The following is an 18,926-nucleotide window of genomic DNA, read 5'->3' as shown; positions in this document are numbered from 1 at the left end:
AACATTTACAAAGTTCCTAAAACAGTTGCAAGGAGTGGAAACATTTCAAGGATAACCTGAAGACAACAATTATGGAGTGTGACATTCCACTGGAAACATAACAATGAGCAGAGACTGCAGAGATTGAACATTTGCTTTGGAGACAACTGTGTGCCAAAAGGAGGAACATCTTGTTTCAGTAAAGTCAACCAGCAACATTTGAAATATGACAATACTGGGCACATGACTGCTAACATGCATCACTGACTATGAACTTTCTTGTACTGCTATAGATGATCCGTTTCAAAGTGACCTGGACTTGTTTGATTGGAGGGGTGTTTGGCAGACATGAAGCAGCATACTTATACAAGTAGACCTTGGTTGTGCAACTAGAGAATTGCTGAGAATACAGGTTTGCTTCTGTATCTATCCTGATAGCTTTGACAGGATGTGCATTTTTTTCTCCAAGTAACAGAAATCTATGGCGTTTCCAATTAACTGATGTGGTTTGTACACTTTTTAAAAAAATTCATTCATGGAATGTGGTTGTCACTGGCTAAGCCAGCATTTATTACCCATTCCTAACTGCCCAGACAGTGGCTAAGAGTCATTGGCAGTAGGTCTGGACTCATAAGTAACCAGGAAGGATATTAGTAAACCAGATGCGTTTCTGTGGCAATAAACATGGTCACTGATGGTCGAGCTTTTAATTCCAGATTTTCCACCTACCATGGTGAAATTCAAACCCACATACCCAGACTATTCACTAGGGGCTGTAGACTAACAACACTTCCAACAGCAGCAAACTCCATTTATCCTGTTAAAAACCAAGTTGAAAACCTTGTTGAAGTTTAACATAAAGAAAATTTGGAGAAGCCAACAGACCAGCTGGTGGAATTTATGTTAAATAAATAAATCCGGAGATGAAAGCTAGTTTCATGGTCTTCTTCAGTGAAACTATCATTTGATTCTCTAATGCCCTTAAGAAAAGGAAATCTGCCAACCCTTCCTGGTCCGGCAAACATTTGACTCCAAACACAAAGCAATATGGTTAACCTTTAACTACCATCTGGAATGGCCTAGCAAGTCAATTAGTTCAAGGGCAATAAATTCTGTCCTTGCCAATGACGCCCACATTCCATGAAAGTATAAAGAAATAAACATTAGTACAGTAAATTATAGATTATTTAGCTGAGGGGGAAAAATCCAACTTCCATTAATTAATGTAGCTGGTCAATAATCTTTAGCAGTGTGGAGTACTGGCAAACACAGGCACCAGATTACCAAATCCACAATATGGGAGACAAATTGGATTTTACTTTGGAGCATTGTTTCAAGGTAGGCAAATATAGCAGCTAATTTATAAGCAGTCACATCAGCTTTGAGATAAATAATCAAATCTGCTTCCGTGATATCAAGTCAGATACAATGTTAGCCTAAGCTTTACTTTCAAAAGTGTAATAAAAACTTTTCTGGTCACTTAAGAGAACTGATGTTGCTTCATTCGATAGCCACCACCTCAAATGGAGCAGCATTCCTTCAGCGCTGTACTGACACATCAATCTAGATTACCCGCTTAGGTCTTGAATCCATAACCTCCTCGACACCTAAAGGTCAGACTGGACTCTAATCTCCAATGAGAATAATACGTCTGGACACAAACTTCGAAGGACATTGTCCAAGACCTATATGAAAGGGGAGATGGGTCAGTCAGCAGCACTCTGAGTTTGGAGTTAGAAAGCTGTTGGTTCAAGGTGAGTCCAAGACGTGAACATATAATTTAGTATCACATGTGGGCAGCACGGTGCCTCACAGCGCCAGAGACCCGGGTTCAATTCCCGCCTCAGGCGACTCTGTGTGTGGAGTTTGCACATTCTCCCCGTGTCTGCATGGGTTTCCTCCCACAATCCAAAAATGTGCAGGTTAGGTGAATTGACCATGCTAAATTGTCTGTAATGTTAGGTGAAGGGGTAAATGTATGGGTCTGGGTGGTACCTGCTTTGGTGGGTTGGTGTGGACTTGTTGGGCTGAAGGGCCTGTTTCCACACTGTAAGTGTTTCCACATTGTTCTAATATAGTATATCCTATAAACACTCAAAGGCAAATTGTCTCACATGTATTTCTAGCAGCAGGAAGAGAACCTGAGCATTTAGCTGTAACAGAGAGAGGAATAAGAGCTTTCACATCCAGCTTCGAGACTCTAGCAATTACTGAAAACTAAAACATAAAACCCTGGTTCTGTGGAAGCTTGACCCCACCCATTCAGGCTGCTCTTTTTGTTCCACCTTTGAAAAAAATACCCAAGGCCAAGCGGACTGCTCTACACCTCTGTGTCAACCTTTCTTCATAAAAACCAAGACAAAATACACATCTTAAAGCCATAGTATCCTCACATCTCACCCTTTAGAAGAAAAGGAGCCATCAATATACAAAGGTAGCTTCATCTTTGAAAACCTTTGCTCTTACATGGTTTGCATACTACACTACATTTACATTACATTGACTGTAAGCGTACAAACATTCACTACTATAGTCTATTTCAGTCCTTTTATTCCCACCACCAAACGCCCGTCTTCCTTCATCAAATTCACAACAACCCATCGGTAGTTATGTTCTCTCATCCTGCTCTGTGCATGATTTTCAAATTGAGTGGCTGCAATAATAAGCTCCATCTAAACAGTTTGGTATTTTTATTCTTAAATTTCTCCAAAAACTTTAAGGGGGTATGATCAATATATACAATTGTCTCAGACACATTACTGGCAATGTAAATGTTAGAATGTTGCACAACCAATGCCACACTCAAGGTCTCCTTCTCAATTGTGGAATATTTCTGTTGATGATTATTCAATTTTCTGGAACAATACCCAATAGGTCTTTTTACTTTCTCATCCCTGCTTGCAAGAGTGCAGCACCAACACTTATATCACTCGCATCGATAGCCACTTTGAATGGTTTTGCCTAATTAGGTGGGCTAGTATTAGTATTTCCTATATATACATCATGCATCAATTAATTTTTACTTCCCAACTTATTCCCACGTACCTCCCCATGCAATAATAACCACTTTTTCAGGTAGTTTTGATTCTCCTCTGGAAGGTAACTCAATAACTTAACCCAATTTTTGAGAACTTCCTCATTGTTCAATTTAATCTGAGGAATATCCAATTTTGAATTAAATGAACTCAGTCCTTCATTCTGTGTTGTAACAGGTAACACATTCTCCTTTCGCTTTCCTTCCCTGTCAATATAACTTTTGAACACCTTCACATGACACACTCTGAGATTTCTTCCTGTCTGGCATTCTTATCAAATAATTTACCTCACTCACTTTCCTTTTGATTCGATAAGGCTCACTAAACCTCTTAAAGCCATAATATCAACACAGGTGTAATTGTGAGGTGTAGGAGTGCAAGCTTCAATAGTGTGCAACAGTTTGGTGAAAAACCAGGAACAGCACGGTGGCTCAGTGATTAGCACTGTAGCCTCACAGCACCAGGGTCCCAGGTTCGATTCCAGCCTCAGGTGACTGTCTGTATGGAGTTTGCACGTTCTCCCAGTGTCTGCGTGGGTTTCCTCCGGGTGCTCCGGTTTCCTCACACAGTCACAAAGATGTGCAGGTCAGGTGAATTGGCCATGCTAAATTGCCCATATAGTGTTCGGTGAAGGGGTAAATGTATGGGTGGGTTGCGCTTCAGCGGGGCAGAGTGGACTTGTTGGGCCGAAGGGCCTGTTTCCACACTGTAAGTAATCTAATCTCAATGCAGTTTTGGAAAATGGACTTTCATGACTGTGCCAGCATTTTTACACATCCCTAGTCGACAAGGTGCCTTCTTTAACTGCTACAAATCACAGTTGTAGGTAGATCCAAAGTGCTGTTATGAAGGGTATTCCAAGATTTTGATCCAGTGAAAATGAAAGAATGGTGATATATTTCCAAGTCAGGATACTGTGTAACTGTGAGGGGTACTTGCAGATGCTGTTCCCATGTCCTTCTATACGATGGTGTTCGTGGGTTTGGAAGGTATTGTCGAATGAATAGCCAGTCTATTGAGGGTGAGCTTCATTGTTAAAGGTACCATCATTCAAACATGAACCAAGGCTCTATCTTCCTGTTCAGGTGATTGTGAAATATCCCATGGGACTAAGGACAAGGGAGATCTGCATATACAATACCAACATTAATTCCTTAACTAAGGCCTTCAAAACAGATTAACTAGCCATTCTTCTCATTCGTATATGCACAATTTATAGTCATCTATGAAGTCAAGTGATTAAACTAAAAAAATCAATGAATGAAGTCTTTCAAAAGTTTCAATTAAAAATTACCATTCAAAAATTAACACATGAAATTAATGCAACAAAGCTCCAAATGTATTGCAATGGGATTTCTTATTACTGATACCTTGCGAGAACAAGACTAGTGTCCATTATGACCTGTTAAAGTAAAATTGAGCATTTTAACAGTAGCAAATTTAAGATTCCATAAACATATTGCATTGCCCAAAATTAAAATTAATTCACCAGTTATAAGACCAGCATATCCAGGAAAGAATAGCAGAAGCATTTATTTAATGAATCTGATGGAACAATGAAAAATTCTGACAAGCTGATGTTCCCAGCATAGCTTTTTACAAAGTAACTGGAAAAAAAAATTTTCGCAGTACAAAATATATTAACATTATTTAGTGGAACAGCAACAATAGCTCTGCTCTCAATCAATCAGCTGTAACTGTATTTCACTTAATTTCAAAATTTTTCAGGTGGTAGTGGACTATTATTACTGGACTATTACTAATATTACTTATTATTACTAATATTATTACTAATATTATCACTGGACTATTAATCCAGAGCATCATGCAAATAGGCTGGGAACATGATGGAATCTGAATTCAATAAAGTTCAGAATTAAAGACTTGTCCAACAGTGTTCATCATTATAAAAACCTATCTAGTTCATGAATATCGCTTAGGAAAGGAAATCTGCCATCGTTAGCCAGTCTGGCCTACATGTGATTCCATACTAAAGAAGTGTGGTTGAGAACTAACTTCCTCTAAGGCAGCCAATCAGTTCAAGTGCAATTCAGACAGGAAATAAATGTTTGCCTTGCCAGGAACACCGACATATCATGTAAAAATGAATAAAAAGTACCTATTAATTTATGATTACTGTCTTCCCAAGATTTTCCATTTCTCCAAAAATCTCAGGTACTGAGACTAGCAGTTCTGCAGAGTGCAGGTTGCATGTCTATACCACGTTTATATTATTTCACTGAATGAAGGCTGCAATGGATCCTCAATTACCCAGTTCATATGAACAACATGTCTACTTCTGTGAGGCTCAGACTGAGAAGAACACACTCACCTGAACTGACAGAAGTCTTCACCTCACCTTTGGGAATAGTGATCTGTAATTACACATCATAATATTACCATTTAATGGGAAAAGATGATAAATATGACTACTACTTCTAATAGCTGTTGCAAATAAGATTACAATTCTAAGATAATATCATTCTTACAACTGATGCCTCAATTTAATAAAAAATGTCTGTAGAAGTGAGCATTGTTGGCAGACCAGTGTTCCTGGCCAATCCTCCCAATTGCTTGAGTAGGTAATTGTTAGAAGCTTCCACGATATTGATCCAGTAAGAGAACAAACAATGGTACGAGATTGAAAAGGAACTTGCAGGTGACAGTATTACTGTGTGCCAGCTACCTTTGTTCTTCTGTGTTAGATATTGTGGGGCTAGCAGGTGCTGTCAGTACAGTATTGGCATGTTAAGTACTTCAGTGCAACTTGTTGGTGACACCCACTGTTGATGACGTGCCAGTGGAGGTAGTAAAGGTGGTGCAAGCTGACTGCTTTTCACTGGACAGTGTCAAACTTCTTAACTATTGTTGGAGAGACACTCATCCAGGCAAGTGAAGAGTATTTCATCATACTGTTGACTTGTCAATGTTAGGCATGTACTGGGGAATTAGGAAGAGAATTACTTGCTGCCGAATTCCTAGCCTCTGACTTGCTCTTGAAGCCACAGTATTTATACAGCTAGTCCAGTTAAGTTTTTGAGAACTGTGAACTACCAGACGATGATGGTGACGAGTTCAGCAATTTTCAGGTCAATGGTATCAAAAGAAGAGGTTTAGACTCTCTCTAAGTTGGAAATCATTATTGCCTATACTTTGTAGTACTAATATTATTTGCAACTAAACAACTGAAGGCTGTGTTGTTCAGGTCTTGCTGGACATGGGCAAAAATTGTTTCAGAAAAATAAAAGCAAAATACCATGGGCAGTGGAAATGTAAAATAAAATTTTGGATTAACACATTCTCTGAAGAAAGGTCAACAACCTGAAATGTTAAGTCTGTTTCCCCAGGGGCTGCCAAACCCACTGAGTATTTCCAACATTTTCTGTTTTGTTTCAGTGAATGGAGTATCATTCAACCTTTTCTTTTTCCCAAGTAAGGCACTAAAATCAAAAGTCAGCTCAATTGGCAATTAAATAATTGTTATTGTGCATTCTGTATGGGCTTTATTTTCTTTAAAAGCCAATACAAAACAACTATTTTAAATAGAGGGGGTGGTTCATGTCTGGAATGAACTTCCTAAGGAAGTGGTGGATGTGGGAACAGTTTCAAGATTTAAAAGGAAATAGGATAGGTTTGGAGGAATATGGACAAGGTGCAGGCAGTTGGGACCAGTTTAGTTGGGTTTATATTCAGCATAGACTGGTTGGACTGAAGAGTGTTTCCGTGTCACATGACTGACTCTAAGATATATTGGAAGTTCCCCACAGCAATGTTTTTGTAGGTAGTTTCCATGTTGAGGTAATAGCAACCAAAAAGGATGACATTAGAAGCTATAATTTGCAGACAGGAAATATGCAATAGCAAAACCTTGATTCAAATATTGTCGTGAAAATAGAAAATATTAGGATGGGTAATCAAAACATTGGCCAAAGGAGTGAATTACAAGGAGAATCATAAAGGGAATTCCAGAAAATAAGGCACGGCTGTCAATAACTACAAATGTTTTTTTTTAAAATGGGGGGTGGGAGAAGAGGTGAGAGGAAGCGAGACACGGTGGAGGGGAGGTATGCATCAGGAGGGATGGAGCAGTCAAGTAACAATTTCAGGCTGGAAGACGAGATTTCTGATAAGACATCTCAGAGGTATTTTCAATGAATATCAATATTTAACAGAAATATGAAGAGAAGCCTGATCATCTACTGTAACTCATGTAAGCCTAAATCTGAAGAAGGGCTCATGCCCGAAACATCGATTCGCCTGCTCCTTGGATGCTGCCTGACCTGTTGTGCTTTTCCAGCAACACATTTTCAGCTCTAATCTCCAGCATCTGCAGTCCTCACTTCCTCCTAAGCCTAAATCTTACAATGTTCTTGGATGCACTGTAAGAGTCTGTACTGTAAAACAATCAAATGCAACTTTTGTCTCGAGAAACTGCACTGAATCAACAATAAATAAAAGGCAGTTTAAAAGTGGCATGCAATAATTTTGAACTGATTTGTAAACAATAATATAAGTTAGATGCAAATGATACAATTCTCTATGTGGGGGTGGGGTAGGAGTCGAGAGTGTGGCATTGGATAAGCACGACAGTTCAGGCAGCATCCAAGGAGCAGAAGAATCAATGTTTCAGGCATAAGCCCTTCATCAGGAATGAGTGGGGAGTCTGTGTTAAAAGTTGGAAGGGATTGAGTTAAGGAGGAGAACAGTTTTATCTTATGCCCTTCCTACTTTGCCAATGTTACCTTTTATTCATAAATTTACTCTCCTCAGTCTCGAAGATTTACATCCTTGCTGGAGAAAGGTTCTACAGGAACCTGATATACCTTGATGTACATTAAGCAAATGATGATTATTTGCACATGATTTTAGCTATTTAGCCTCAACAAGACCATAAGACATAGGAGTGGAAGTAAGGCCATTCGGCCCATCGAGTTCACTCCGCCGTTCAATCATGGCTGCTGGGCACTTCAACTCCACTTACCCGCATTCTCCCCGTAGCCCTTAATTCCCCGAGACAACAAGAATCTATCAATCTCTGCCTTGAAGACATTTAGCGTCCCGGCCTCCACTGCACTCTGCGGCAATGAATTCCACAGGCCCACCACTCTCTGGCTGAAGAAATGTCTCCGCATTTCTGTTCTGAATTTACCCCCTCTAATTCTAAGGCTGTGTCCACGGGTCCTAGTCTCCTCACCTAACAGAAACAATTTCCCAGCATCCACCCTTTCCAAGCCATGTATTATCTTGTACGTCTCTATTAAGTCTCCCCTTAATCTTCTAAACTCCAATGAATACAATCCCAAGATCCTCAGCCGCTCCTCATATGTTAGACCTACCATTCCAGGGATCATCCGTGTGAATCTCCGCTGGACACGTTCCAGTGCCAGTATGTCCTTCCTGAGGTGTGGGGACCAAAACTGGACACAGTACTCCAAATGGGGCCTAACCAGAGCTTTATAAAGTCTCAGTAGCACAATGGTGTTTTTATATTCCAACCCTCTTGAGATAAGTGACAACATCGCATTCGCTTTCTTAATCACAGACTCAACCTGCATGTAGACCTTTCGAGAATCCTCGACTAGCACTCCCAGATCGTTTGTACTTTGGCTTTATGAATTTTCTAGCCGTTTAGAAAGTAGTCTGTGCTTTTATTCTTTTTGCCAAAGTGCAAGACCTCGCATTTGTTCACGTTGAATTGCATCAGCCATTTCCTGGACCACTCTCCCAAACTGTCTAGATCCTTCTGCAGCCTCCCCACTTCCTCAGTACTACCTGCCTGTCCACCTATCTTCGTATCATCGGCAAACTTCGCTAGAATGCCCCCAGTCCCTTCATCCAGATCATTAATATATAATGCGAACAGCTGTGGCCCCAACACTGAACCCTGCGGGACACCGCTCGTCACCGGCTGCCATTCTGAAAAAGAACCTTTTATCCCTCTGCCTTCTGTCAGACAGCCAATCCTCAATCCATCCCAGTAGCTCACCTTGAACACCATGGGCCCTCACCTTGCTCAGCAGCCTCCCGTGTGGCACCTTATCAAAGGCCTTTTGGAAGTCTAGATAGACCACATCCACTGGGTTTCCCTAGTCTAACCTGCTTGTCACCTCTTCAAAGAATACCAACAGGTTTGTCAGGCATGACCTCCCCTTAGTAAATCCATGTTGACTTGTTCTAATCAGACTCTGCTCTTCTAAGAATTTAGAAACCTCATCCTTAATGATGGATTCTAGAATTTTACCAACAACCAAGGTTAGGCTAATTGACCTATAATTTTCCATCTTTTGTCTAACTATATGGGGCACCAGAACCAAGTCAAGTCTTCCTCAACTGCCACTCGAAAACATACACTTCCAGTAGGAGTCACTCAAGAGTAATCAGAGATGGAAACCTTTACTCCAAGGATAAACTGCCATACAGTATCTCCACAGTTTCCACTAACAAACAAATTAGAAATCAGGAATTAAATGTGGCCTCTCCCTGCCCGAAAGAAGAAATGAAGAATCAAAACCTTAAGCACATGAAAAGGTAAATAGTGTAGACTATTTCTAATAGAAAATAAGATCGAATAATTAGTAAGGATGTTTTGAACGTGATCTTAAATGGAGCTGGCTAAAATATATATGTTAATTGTAATTTTTAAACAGGCAGTTCTGCTGGCTGTGGGAGAAATTAGTGATTCCATCAACCACTGTTCCACCGTTCTGTAAACATGGACGGGGTAACATTCTGGGCGGCATGGTGGCACAGTGGTTAGCACTGCTGCCTCACAGCGCCAGAGACCCGGGTTCAATTCCCGCCTCAGGCAACTGACTGTGTGGAGTTTGCACATTCTCCCTGTGTCTGCGTGGGTTTCCTCCGGGCGCTCCGGTTTCCTCCCACAGTCCAAAGATGTGCAGGTCAGGTGAATTGGCTATGCTAAATTGCCCGTAGTGTTAGGTAAGGGGTAGATGTAGGGGTATGGGTGGGTTGCGCTTCGGCGGGGCAGTGTGGACTTGTTGGGCCGAAGGGCCTGTTTCCACACTAAGTAATCTAATCTAATCTAATCTAATCAAATGAAGAACAAGCATGTTCAGGGTTATTATCTGAAAAAAGAAAGCTAAGAGAGACTTAAGTCAGCTTAGGCTAGACAGTTGGTCAAGATTCAGAGTAATAGATTACCTAAGTAAAGTACATTCACTCTCAGCCTCCAAAAAACATCCACGAGTTTTAGTTTTAAGAAGGAAGATTGAAGCAAAGTTATTTTGCAAAGCATACGATGCTACCAAGCAATGTAATTTGTTCATGACTCCACCTCAGTTTTAAATCAGTTCACCCTTCAAAAAGATTGGAGAAATAAAAGTAAGGACCACCATAACCTCTTTATACAACAGGGTGCTCTCCTCCACTGTGAGCCCATCCACACCACCTTCCCTTCCAGGTTATGCTATGGTATCTGTAGATATCACATCAACAAAGCAAATTCCCAATGGTGAACCCACTGGTCAGATCAATTTCATGAAATACATAAGATAAAACTTAAAATTCAAAGCTGATCAAAATCAAGCGACATATCAAGAACTCCTGTACTTTGTGAGATAAATTGCAAATATCAGGCAGTACCGTTCAAGATGTTTCATTACTGAAACCTAGACTTTGCTACTAAATGACTGAGTTTTAAATACAATGCAACAATTTTCACAACACAAGGCTGATCAACAAAATGTTTGCAACCAGTATATTGACAGCCTGTCAACTGAAAGTTAATCCCTCTGGACTTTACACTGAAGTATTTTGAGCATCTAAACCAAATAATAGAGGCAAATTCCTTCAAAAGTTTTAAATACACGGTTACAAGTGCCAACAAGCACACCTACTTTCTACAGTTGAAAGCAGGTAAGGGCTTCTATGGTAATAAGAGTTCACTAAAAAAATCTTCAATTGCGGTTGAACAGTTGGCAAAAGTTATTTAGCGTCTCATTTACTTGTCAGGAGTTACAACCGTGATAAAGACTCTGTACAGGTGAGAGGAGGTGGAAGGTATTAGTTTCGTAGTCAGGGAAGGACGCGTTGCGGACATTTAAAGTAGTGATTTTGACGGTACGTTCAAATTCAAAGAACAGGAAGAGATTGCAGGAAGAATTCAAACACTGCCTTCACGAAGCCCAGAAATCCTCCCCCTGAAATTCTGGTAGAGAAGGCAACAGGGTATTAGGGAAGGAGAGTTTTCAATATGAAGCTGGGCAATTTGGAACAAAAAAAGTTTTGGTTGGTGGGGGCGGGAGTGAGCCGTAGTGGATGCACTTTAGACATTCCCTGTAAAGCAGGTTAAACTTCCCTTAATCATCAAAGAAACATAGTGATATACAAGACAGCCAACACCGTGATGCTTACCGTCGCGGCTTCCCTCGTCCCTCGATCGAAAACTTTTGCTTACTTTGTTTCATCAGCAAAGACGTAAAATTTAAGAGAGAGGACAAAACTGGCGAAGAAAGATGACGGATCAGCAGTGGGACAGTGAAAGGTGTGGGGAGGGGCGCAAAATAACGATCGTTAAACGCTCCTCGAACTTCGACTTCTGCCGACCGCGGGCGGCTGACCGACGCTGCGCGCGCACGTCAGGGCAGTCTGGCTCTGGAGGACCAGGCGCTTGGAGGACCATCTGCGGCCAGGCGGAGGCAACAGAGGACACTCTTGGCAGCTTGCTGAGTGTCTTTGGCGAGACGGTTGCTGGAGCCGTTAAACGGGAGAAGCACCAGCAAATGTTCCGTTCCGTGCGAATGGTTCAATTTTTAAAACATGTCGATTATTCCAGGATTATGTTTTTGATAAAAAAATGCTCTAGTTTCGGAAGTTTTGATCGTTGAGAGGGGGTAGGCGGTGACGCTCGGCCAGCCCCGCCCCTTCCCTGACGTGGAGTGGAGAGCGCGGGAAGCGGGGAAAACCATGGAGACGGGGCCGGAGGCTGAGCGCGGCCTGGGCCTGGGGCACGACACGGCGGAGGGTGAGATCCGGGAGCAGGAGGGACACAAAGAGGCTTCGGCATCCGCTTCCAGTGCTGCCGGGCGAACGGCGCTGGCTGCGTATGAACTGCCCTGGTGAGTGAGTCTGAGCTGGACCCCGTACACACCTCGCTCCCTACCCCCCGCGGACAACCTACTCTGCCGACCCCAGATACCTAGCCCCCACCCTATCCCCTCATTCTCTCACTCTTCCCCTTCTCCCCCAACCCCTCACTCTCCCTCTTTTTCCCCACATACACACCCCCCCCCCCTTTGATTTCTCCTTCTGAAGCGAAACCTCCTTTGCTCCTGGAGCAATTTTACGTCTTCACTGGCACTTTTGTCTTCGTTCATCTTGCTTGTTAGCATGAGTACAGATGTCTGTTTTCAACTTTTTAGTTTTAATGCAGTTACCAAGATAAGCTGGTACTCCTGGCAGGTGAATCAGTAACCAAATGGGAGAGAACTGAGGTAATTGGTTATAATAATAAATTAGAGCTGAAAATGTGTTGCTGGAAAAGCGCAGCAGGTCAGGCAGCATCCAAGGACCAGGAGAATCGGCGTTTCGGGCATCAGCCCTTCAGGAATTATAATATAATAATAAATTAGACAAGAGTTTTGTTTTTATTACAAGGTGTTGTGATGTGTAATATCTTGTCTGAACATCTCATGAAAGTAGATTGTATGATAGCTATCAAAATAGATTGAGGCATCTACTTGATAAAGGAACAGTTGCAAGGGTTTTAAGATTTTTAGAAAAGGACTAACCAGTGCATACATAATGGCTTGAATGGCCTCCTTTCTGCACAATGACAGCTTTGTGAATTGACTAGGTGGGAAGAAGCTGGCACAGGCAAAACCAATTGTAGCATGCTGAAAGTAATATGCACCAACAGCTGAAATACTATCTTCATGATGCAGCCATGAGCTGACAAGTGGCAAGTCTCATTTGAACCTCCCATGCCAAGCAACGATCCTCCGACAGGAGAATACAGCCACCACTCTTTGATATTCAACGGTATTGCCATTGTTAATTCCCACTAAGTGATAGAGATGGGATTAGATGGTGTTGTTGAAGTGGTGGTGAGTTGCAGCTGTGTACCTTGTAAAATGGTAGACAGTGAATGAAAGTGAGTCATGGGTGCAGGGAGTGAACTGTTGAAGGTATGATAGATATGGGGCACTAATTAAGTGAGCTACTTTGTTATGGTTGGTGTCAAGCTTCTTCAGTGCTGTTGGAGCTGCTCTGATCCAAGTGAGTGGAGAGTATTCTAGAAGGATGTCTTCACTCAAAGGGTGATGGAGGTATCCCTGAAACTCTGGATATTTGACTAAGTGAAGATTACAAGATAGATTCATGTGTTTTTGTTCAGCAGAGATATTAAGGTCATGAAAACAGGATTGGGTCAATGAAGTTGAGCTACAAATCAACCATGATCTTTTGATAGGGTAAACTCAAAAATAGCTCTTTCCTGTACCTTCTACCTCACCTCGGCAGGATGCCTGTATCACCATTTTCAAGTTTTGTTGTGTGTGCATCACCTGTTTCTGCTGCTTGAGTCATCCAAATGGAACCATATTATGTCATTTTCCTATCCTTCTTGTCTGTTCATTCTGTGCTCTTAACAGATTTTCCTAACACCTTTTTTCCAATTTCTGGCCATCTCTCTTGTCTTATTGTGAAGTTTCTTGAGTCTATCACTTAGTGGGAATTAACAATGGCAATACCATTGAATATCAAAGAGTGGTGGCTGTATTCCCCTGTCAGAGGATCGTTGCTTGGCATGGGAGGTTCAATTGAGACTTGCCACATGTCCGCTCATGGCTGCATCATGGTGCATATGAACATAGTGTTTCATCTGTTTTTGCATACTGCTTTCAGCATCCTACAATTGGTCTTAATACAAGTTATTGTGACATGATCCTTTTTGAAGTATTTAACCTTGGATTTAAAGAGTTATTTTTCTTTGTCAAACAGGGTTGAGAAATACAGACCACTGAAACTCAATGAAGTTGTGGGCAATGAGGAAACCGTCAGCAGGTTGGAGGTAGGTTCTGGTGATTTATTTTTGAGCCACTGATTCCACCCCCCCTGTGCTCCCTAAAACTGTTCATTGCTGAACCAGATTGCCCACTATCTTCATGTCATAACTAACCCCAAGGTGAAGTTCTGACCACACATCCATGTCAGTACTAGGACTTCTGGCATTTCATTTGAGTCTGCTCATGGCACAGCATAAATGAAGCCCTCTTCCATGCCTTTATTACCTCCAGACTTGCCTATTCCAAAAAAAATTTACCTCCCATGTTCTACCCTTCTTAAACTTGAGTTGAGCTGATCCAAACCCCTGCTTGACCCAGTCTGTTTGCATGTTTTTCTTTTACATATTGTTCCCAATTATATCATGCTTTCTATTTTAGAACTCTTGTTTTCAGTTTTCTGGTCTTTGTTTTCACAACCCTTCACAGCCTTACTCCTCCCTATCTCTGATTTCCTCCAAGTCTGATCTCTTGCACAACTTCAATTTTATTTGCCCCATCACATCATTAAGTTTCAATTGCTTCGACCATAAAATTAGCAATACACTCGTTAAACCTCTTTGGCTGTCAACCTCCCTCTCAACTTAAAATGTGCATCTTTGACAAAACATTTGCTCATTTGATCCAAATCTTTTGCTTCATAATCAAACTTGGAATTATAATACTCCTGTGAAATACCTGTTGTTGACTCAAGTTGAAGTTTTGTGACGTACAAAGAAGTACAGCACAAGAACAGATCCTTCAGCCCTCCAAGCCTGTGCCAATCATCATGCCCTTACTAAACTAAAAAAACAACCTTCTGCCCATATTCGGTCCATATCCTTCTATTCCCTCCCTATTCATGTAACCGTCCAGAAAACTATTTAATGTTGCTAACGTGCCTGCTTCCCCACCTTTCTGGCAGTGCATTCCAGGCTCCGACAACTCTGTGTGAAAAACTTCCCTTGTACACCTTCCTTAAACCTTCCCCCTCTCACCTTGAACCTGTGCCTCCTTGTAATTGAAGCTTTAACCCTAGGGAAAAAGCCTCTGACTTTCTACCTTATTTATGCCCCTCAATCTTGTAGACCTCTATCAGGTCTCCTCTTAGCCGCCGTCTTTCCAGTGAAAACAATCCTCGTCCTTTTAACCTTTCCTCCTAGCCGATGCCCTCAAGACCAGGCAACATCCTGGTGAACCTTCTCTGCAGTCTCCAAAACTTCCACATCTGGTGGTGTGGCAACCAAAACTGCACACTACTCCAAATGCAGCTTAATAAGGGTTTTACATAGCTTGCCAACTCTTGTACTCCATTCTCTGGCTAAGGAGGACCTAAGTTTGATCCATGTGGAACACCATTAGTTACTGGTCACCATTCTGAAAAACACCTTTCCACTGCTATTTACTGTCTTCTATGGCCAAGCCAGCATTGTATGCATCTATCCAGTTTACCTCGAATCGCATGTGATTTTAGTTTTTGTACCAATCTGCCATGTGGGACTTTATGAAATGCTTTATGACAGTCAATGTAAACTACGTCCACAGCCCTTCGGGCATCAATAATCCTTGTCACCTCTTCAAAAAAGTGCAATCAGGCAGGTGAGACATGACCTTTACCGTAAATCATGCTGACTGCCACTAACTAATCTATTTTCTTCCAAATGTGCATGTATCTTGTCCCTCAGTATCTTCTCCAAAAACTTCACCACCACAGATGTCTATAATTTCCTGGATTATCCCTGTTTCCTTTCTTAAACAAGGGAATAACATTGGCTAATCTTCAATCTTCTAGAACTTCGCCTGTGGTCCAATCCTAATTCTCTCTTGTGTGTTAACCAATTTTCAAGCCATGCGGTCACTATATCCTCTCAGAAAATTTCTGTTTCACAAAACCTTGTTCATGCCATTTGATTGTGTTAAGCTTTACGAAATGTCCTGCCATGTCTTCCTTACTAATGGACTCTAGCATTTTCCCAATGACAGATGTTAGGTAAACAGTTTTCTGCTTTCTATCACCCTCCCTTCTATAACAGGGGTGTCGCATTAGCAGTTTTCCAATCTGCTGGAGCATTCCCAGAATCCTGAAAGTTCTGAAATATTTTGACCACTCTCTCTCCCCTATCTCTGCAGCCACTCCTTTAAAGTACTTGGATGTAGACCATAAAGTTCTGGCAACTTATCTGTCTTTAGTCTGCCTAGTTTATCAAATACTTTGTTCCTCATGGTAGAGACCGTTAAAATATCAACCCTTTCATTGCTACCTTGTTCAACTGATATCTTTAGAACATTAATAGCAACTTTCTCTGAAGACTGATGCAAAATTTTCCCTGTTCCTTGTTACCCATTCCCCAGCCACGTCCTTTTAGATACTTTCCTATACATCCATAGAAACTCTTAGTGTTTTCTGTTTATATTTGCCAATTTAAATTCACTGATTTCCTTTTGGAAAAACAACAACTGAATACTCTAACCTACCACTTTTTTTTTGTCACTTTATATGTCTTGAGATTTTGGGTTAGATATTGACCTTGACTGCCTTTGTTTATCGCAGGTGATTCGTCCTCCTTAAGAGACCTTTTTGACTGAAACAAAGTTTGACTGAGTGTTATGAAATAGCTTCTTAAATGTCTGTCAGTGCACCTTAATCTGTTTATCCAGCGTGCTTTAGACTACTTTCTTCATACATTTGCAGTTATTTAAATTGAGGACCCTGGTTTGAGACCTGAGTTGTGCTCCCTCAAACTGGAGTAGTGTGGTGCTGGAAAAGCACAGCAAGTCAGGCAGCATCCGAGGAGCAGGCAAATCGATATTTTGGGCATAAGCCCTTCATTGTTCATTGCTGATGAAGGGCTTTTGCCCAAAACATCGTTGCTCTTACTCCTCAGATACTGCCTCACCTGCTTTGCTTTTCTCCCACCACACTCTCTACTCTGACCGCAGTATCTGCACTCTTCACTTTCTCCCAGATCTCTTATTCGACCTAGCTCATTACACATTACTAAATGTAAAATAGCCTGTTGTCAGGTAGGTTGTGTAACATACTTTTCTAAAAGGGCAATCACTGATGCACTCATCTTCATTGTTACCCTTTCCAATCTGACTTGTCCATTCAAAATGCAGAATAAAATCACCAATGATAACTGTATTGCTTTTCTTGTATTCCTTCACTGTTTCCCAATTTATACTGTGTCCTCCAGTGAGGCATCATTCAGGGGTTTATAAACAGCTCCCACCCATGACTTCTTTCCCTTTATTATTGCTTATTGCCATCAAAATTAATTTACTCATTGAGTATTTATTAACCCTATCTATTTTTCCAGAATATTGAATATCCTTGATTGGGGTTTCAGTCTTGGTGACCTTGCAACCATTTCTCTAATGCTAAGAAGTCAAACTCATGAACATTGGTGGTGCTTTCAATTCCTCTATCTTGATGCAAATGCTACACTCAAAGCTTTGACTTTTTGGCATTATAACTTCGGGTTCTAATCTGTCTTTTTGTGCTTATATTTTCTGTCCTTTCCTGTCACACTGAATATCATTCACTACTTCTTTATTACTCTGCACCTCTGGCTCTCACGTTTCTTTTGATTTTTAAAACTTAGATTTGATTGGTCCTGCCATTCCCTCAACTAATTAATTTAAAGCCCTATCCACAATCTTTAGTTGTATGAATTACCAAGGCCAACATGGTTCAAATGAATAAATCAAAATTGTGGATGCAGGAAACCTGAGACAAAAACCATTTGCTGGAGAAGATCAGCGGGTCTGCTAGGATCTGGAGAGAAAGCCAAGTTAACGTTTCATGTTGAGTGACCCATGTTCAGAATATTCCAGATACTGGTCTCTATTCCAAAAACCATCCTTCCATTACTACTGTCTTCTTTGACGAAGCCAGTTTTGTATCCATCTAACCAGCTCACCCTGGATCCCATAAGACTACCTTTTATGTCAGCCTGCCGTGAGGTACCTTATCAAATGTCTTACTAAGCCCAGTAGACAATATCCACTTTCCTTTACTCGTCAATCATTCTTGTCACCTCCTGCAAACTACTCCAATCAATTTGGCGAGACATGACCTTGCCCTCACAAACCCATGCTGCTGATCATTAACAAGTCCATTTCCTTCCAAATGTGAATAAATTGTCTCTCAGTAGCTTCTTCAACAGCTTTCCCCACACATTATCATTGTGTATTGTGGAAAGTCAGAAATATAAGTTTAAATTGTCAATTTGGTAAATTTTAGCCAGCTCCTTATTACTGCATGACAAGGGTAGAGCATAATAATGAAGCTTATTGTATTTTGGGCAATGTCAGAAGTCTGATGACACCAACTTATACTCCAACAGGTTTATTTGAAATTACAAGCTTTTGGAGCATTGCCCGTCCATCAGATGGAGAGAGAAGCATGCAGGCACAGAATTTATAATGTTAACAATCAAGCAGCACCAGGTTATAGTCCAACAGGTTTATTTGGAAGCAATTGCTTTCGGAGCACTGCTCCTTCATCAGGTGGTTGTTGAGTGGGATCATAAGACACAGCTTTTATAGCAAAAGTTCAGTGTCAAGCAACTGAAATGATATATTGAACAAATCTAGATTGCTGATAAGTCTCCCACCTTTTAGAATGGGTTGCAGGTTTCGGTTCATTCATATGTAAATCCCAGAGCCTCTTTCAAGTCGCATTCTTGAGATAATACAAGGTCTTTTTTAAAAAAAAACTGACACCTCAGCTCAGACAATGCATTAAAGGTGTGAGGTTAGAGTCTGTCTGTATCCCAATCTTGAGTCAGACTGGTTCTGTTTCCAAAGTAAGAATTTATAAAATGCTACATGGATTGACTGCATGCAGAATGTATGCTTTTTGAGCAAAACAATATCTGCAAATATTCTGCAAATCGAAATTCATCCC

At 41.1% G+C, this 18,926-nt stretch overlaps 2 protein-coding genes across 3 annotated transcripts in view; one reads left to right on the top strand and one right to left on the bottom strand.

Moving 5' to 3' along the window:
* The window catches only part of LOC140491323 (E3 ubiquitin-protein ligase rififylin-like), a 101,645-nt gene extending 90,041 nt beyond the window's left edge, over window positions 1-11,604 (bottom strand). For both annotated transcript variants that reach the window (XM_072589337.1, XM_072589336.1), the window contains exons 1-2: window positions 11,388-11,604; window positions 5,347-5,389 (exon numbers count right to left, since the gene is read on the bottom strand). The gene's annotated coding sequence lies outside the window, so the exon portion shown is untranslated. The remainder of the gene's footprint in view (window positions 1-5,346; window positions 5,390-11,387) is intronic.
* A 101-nt stretch (window positions 11,605-11,705) lies between these two features.
* rfc2 (replication factor C (activator 1) 2) overlaps window positions 11,706-18,926 on the top strand; it is a 37,525-nt gene continuing 30,304 nt past the window's right edge. The window contains exons 1-2 of the mRNA XM_072589335.1: window positions 11,706-12,091; window positions 13,974-14,043. Coding sequence (XP_072445436.1) covers window positions 11,940-12,091; window positions 13,974-14,043 — 222 coding nt within the window. The 5' untranslated portion in view covers window positions 11,706-11,939. The remainder of the gene's footprint in view (window positions 12,092-13,973; window positions 14,044-18,926) is intronic.

Source organism: Chiloscyllium punctatum, chromosome 19 (genome assembly GCF_047496795.1).
Source record: "Chiloscyllium punctatum isolate Juve2018m chromosome 19, sChiPun1.3, whole genome shotgun sequence".
In the NCBI taxonomy this organism is placed as follows: domain Eukaryota; kingdom Metazoa; phylum Chordata; class Chondrichthyes; order Orectolobiformes; family Hemiscylliidae; genus Chiloscyllium; species Chiloscyllium punctatum.
This window is presented reverse-complemented; position numbering and strand designations above follow the sequence as displayed.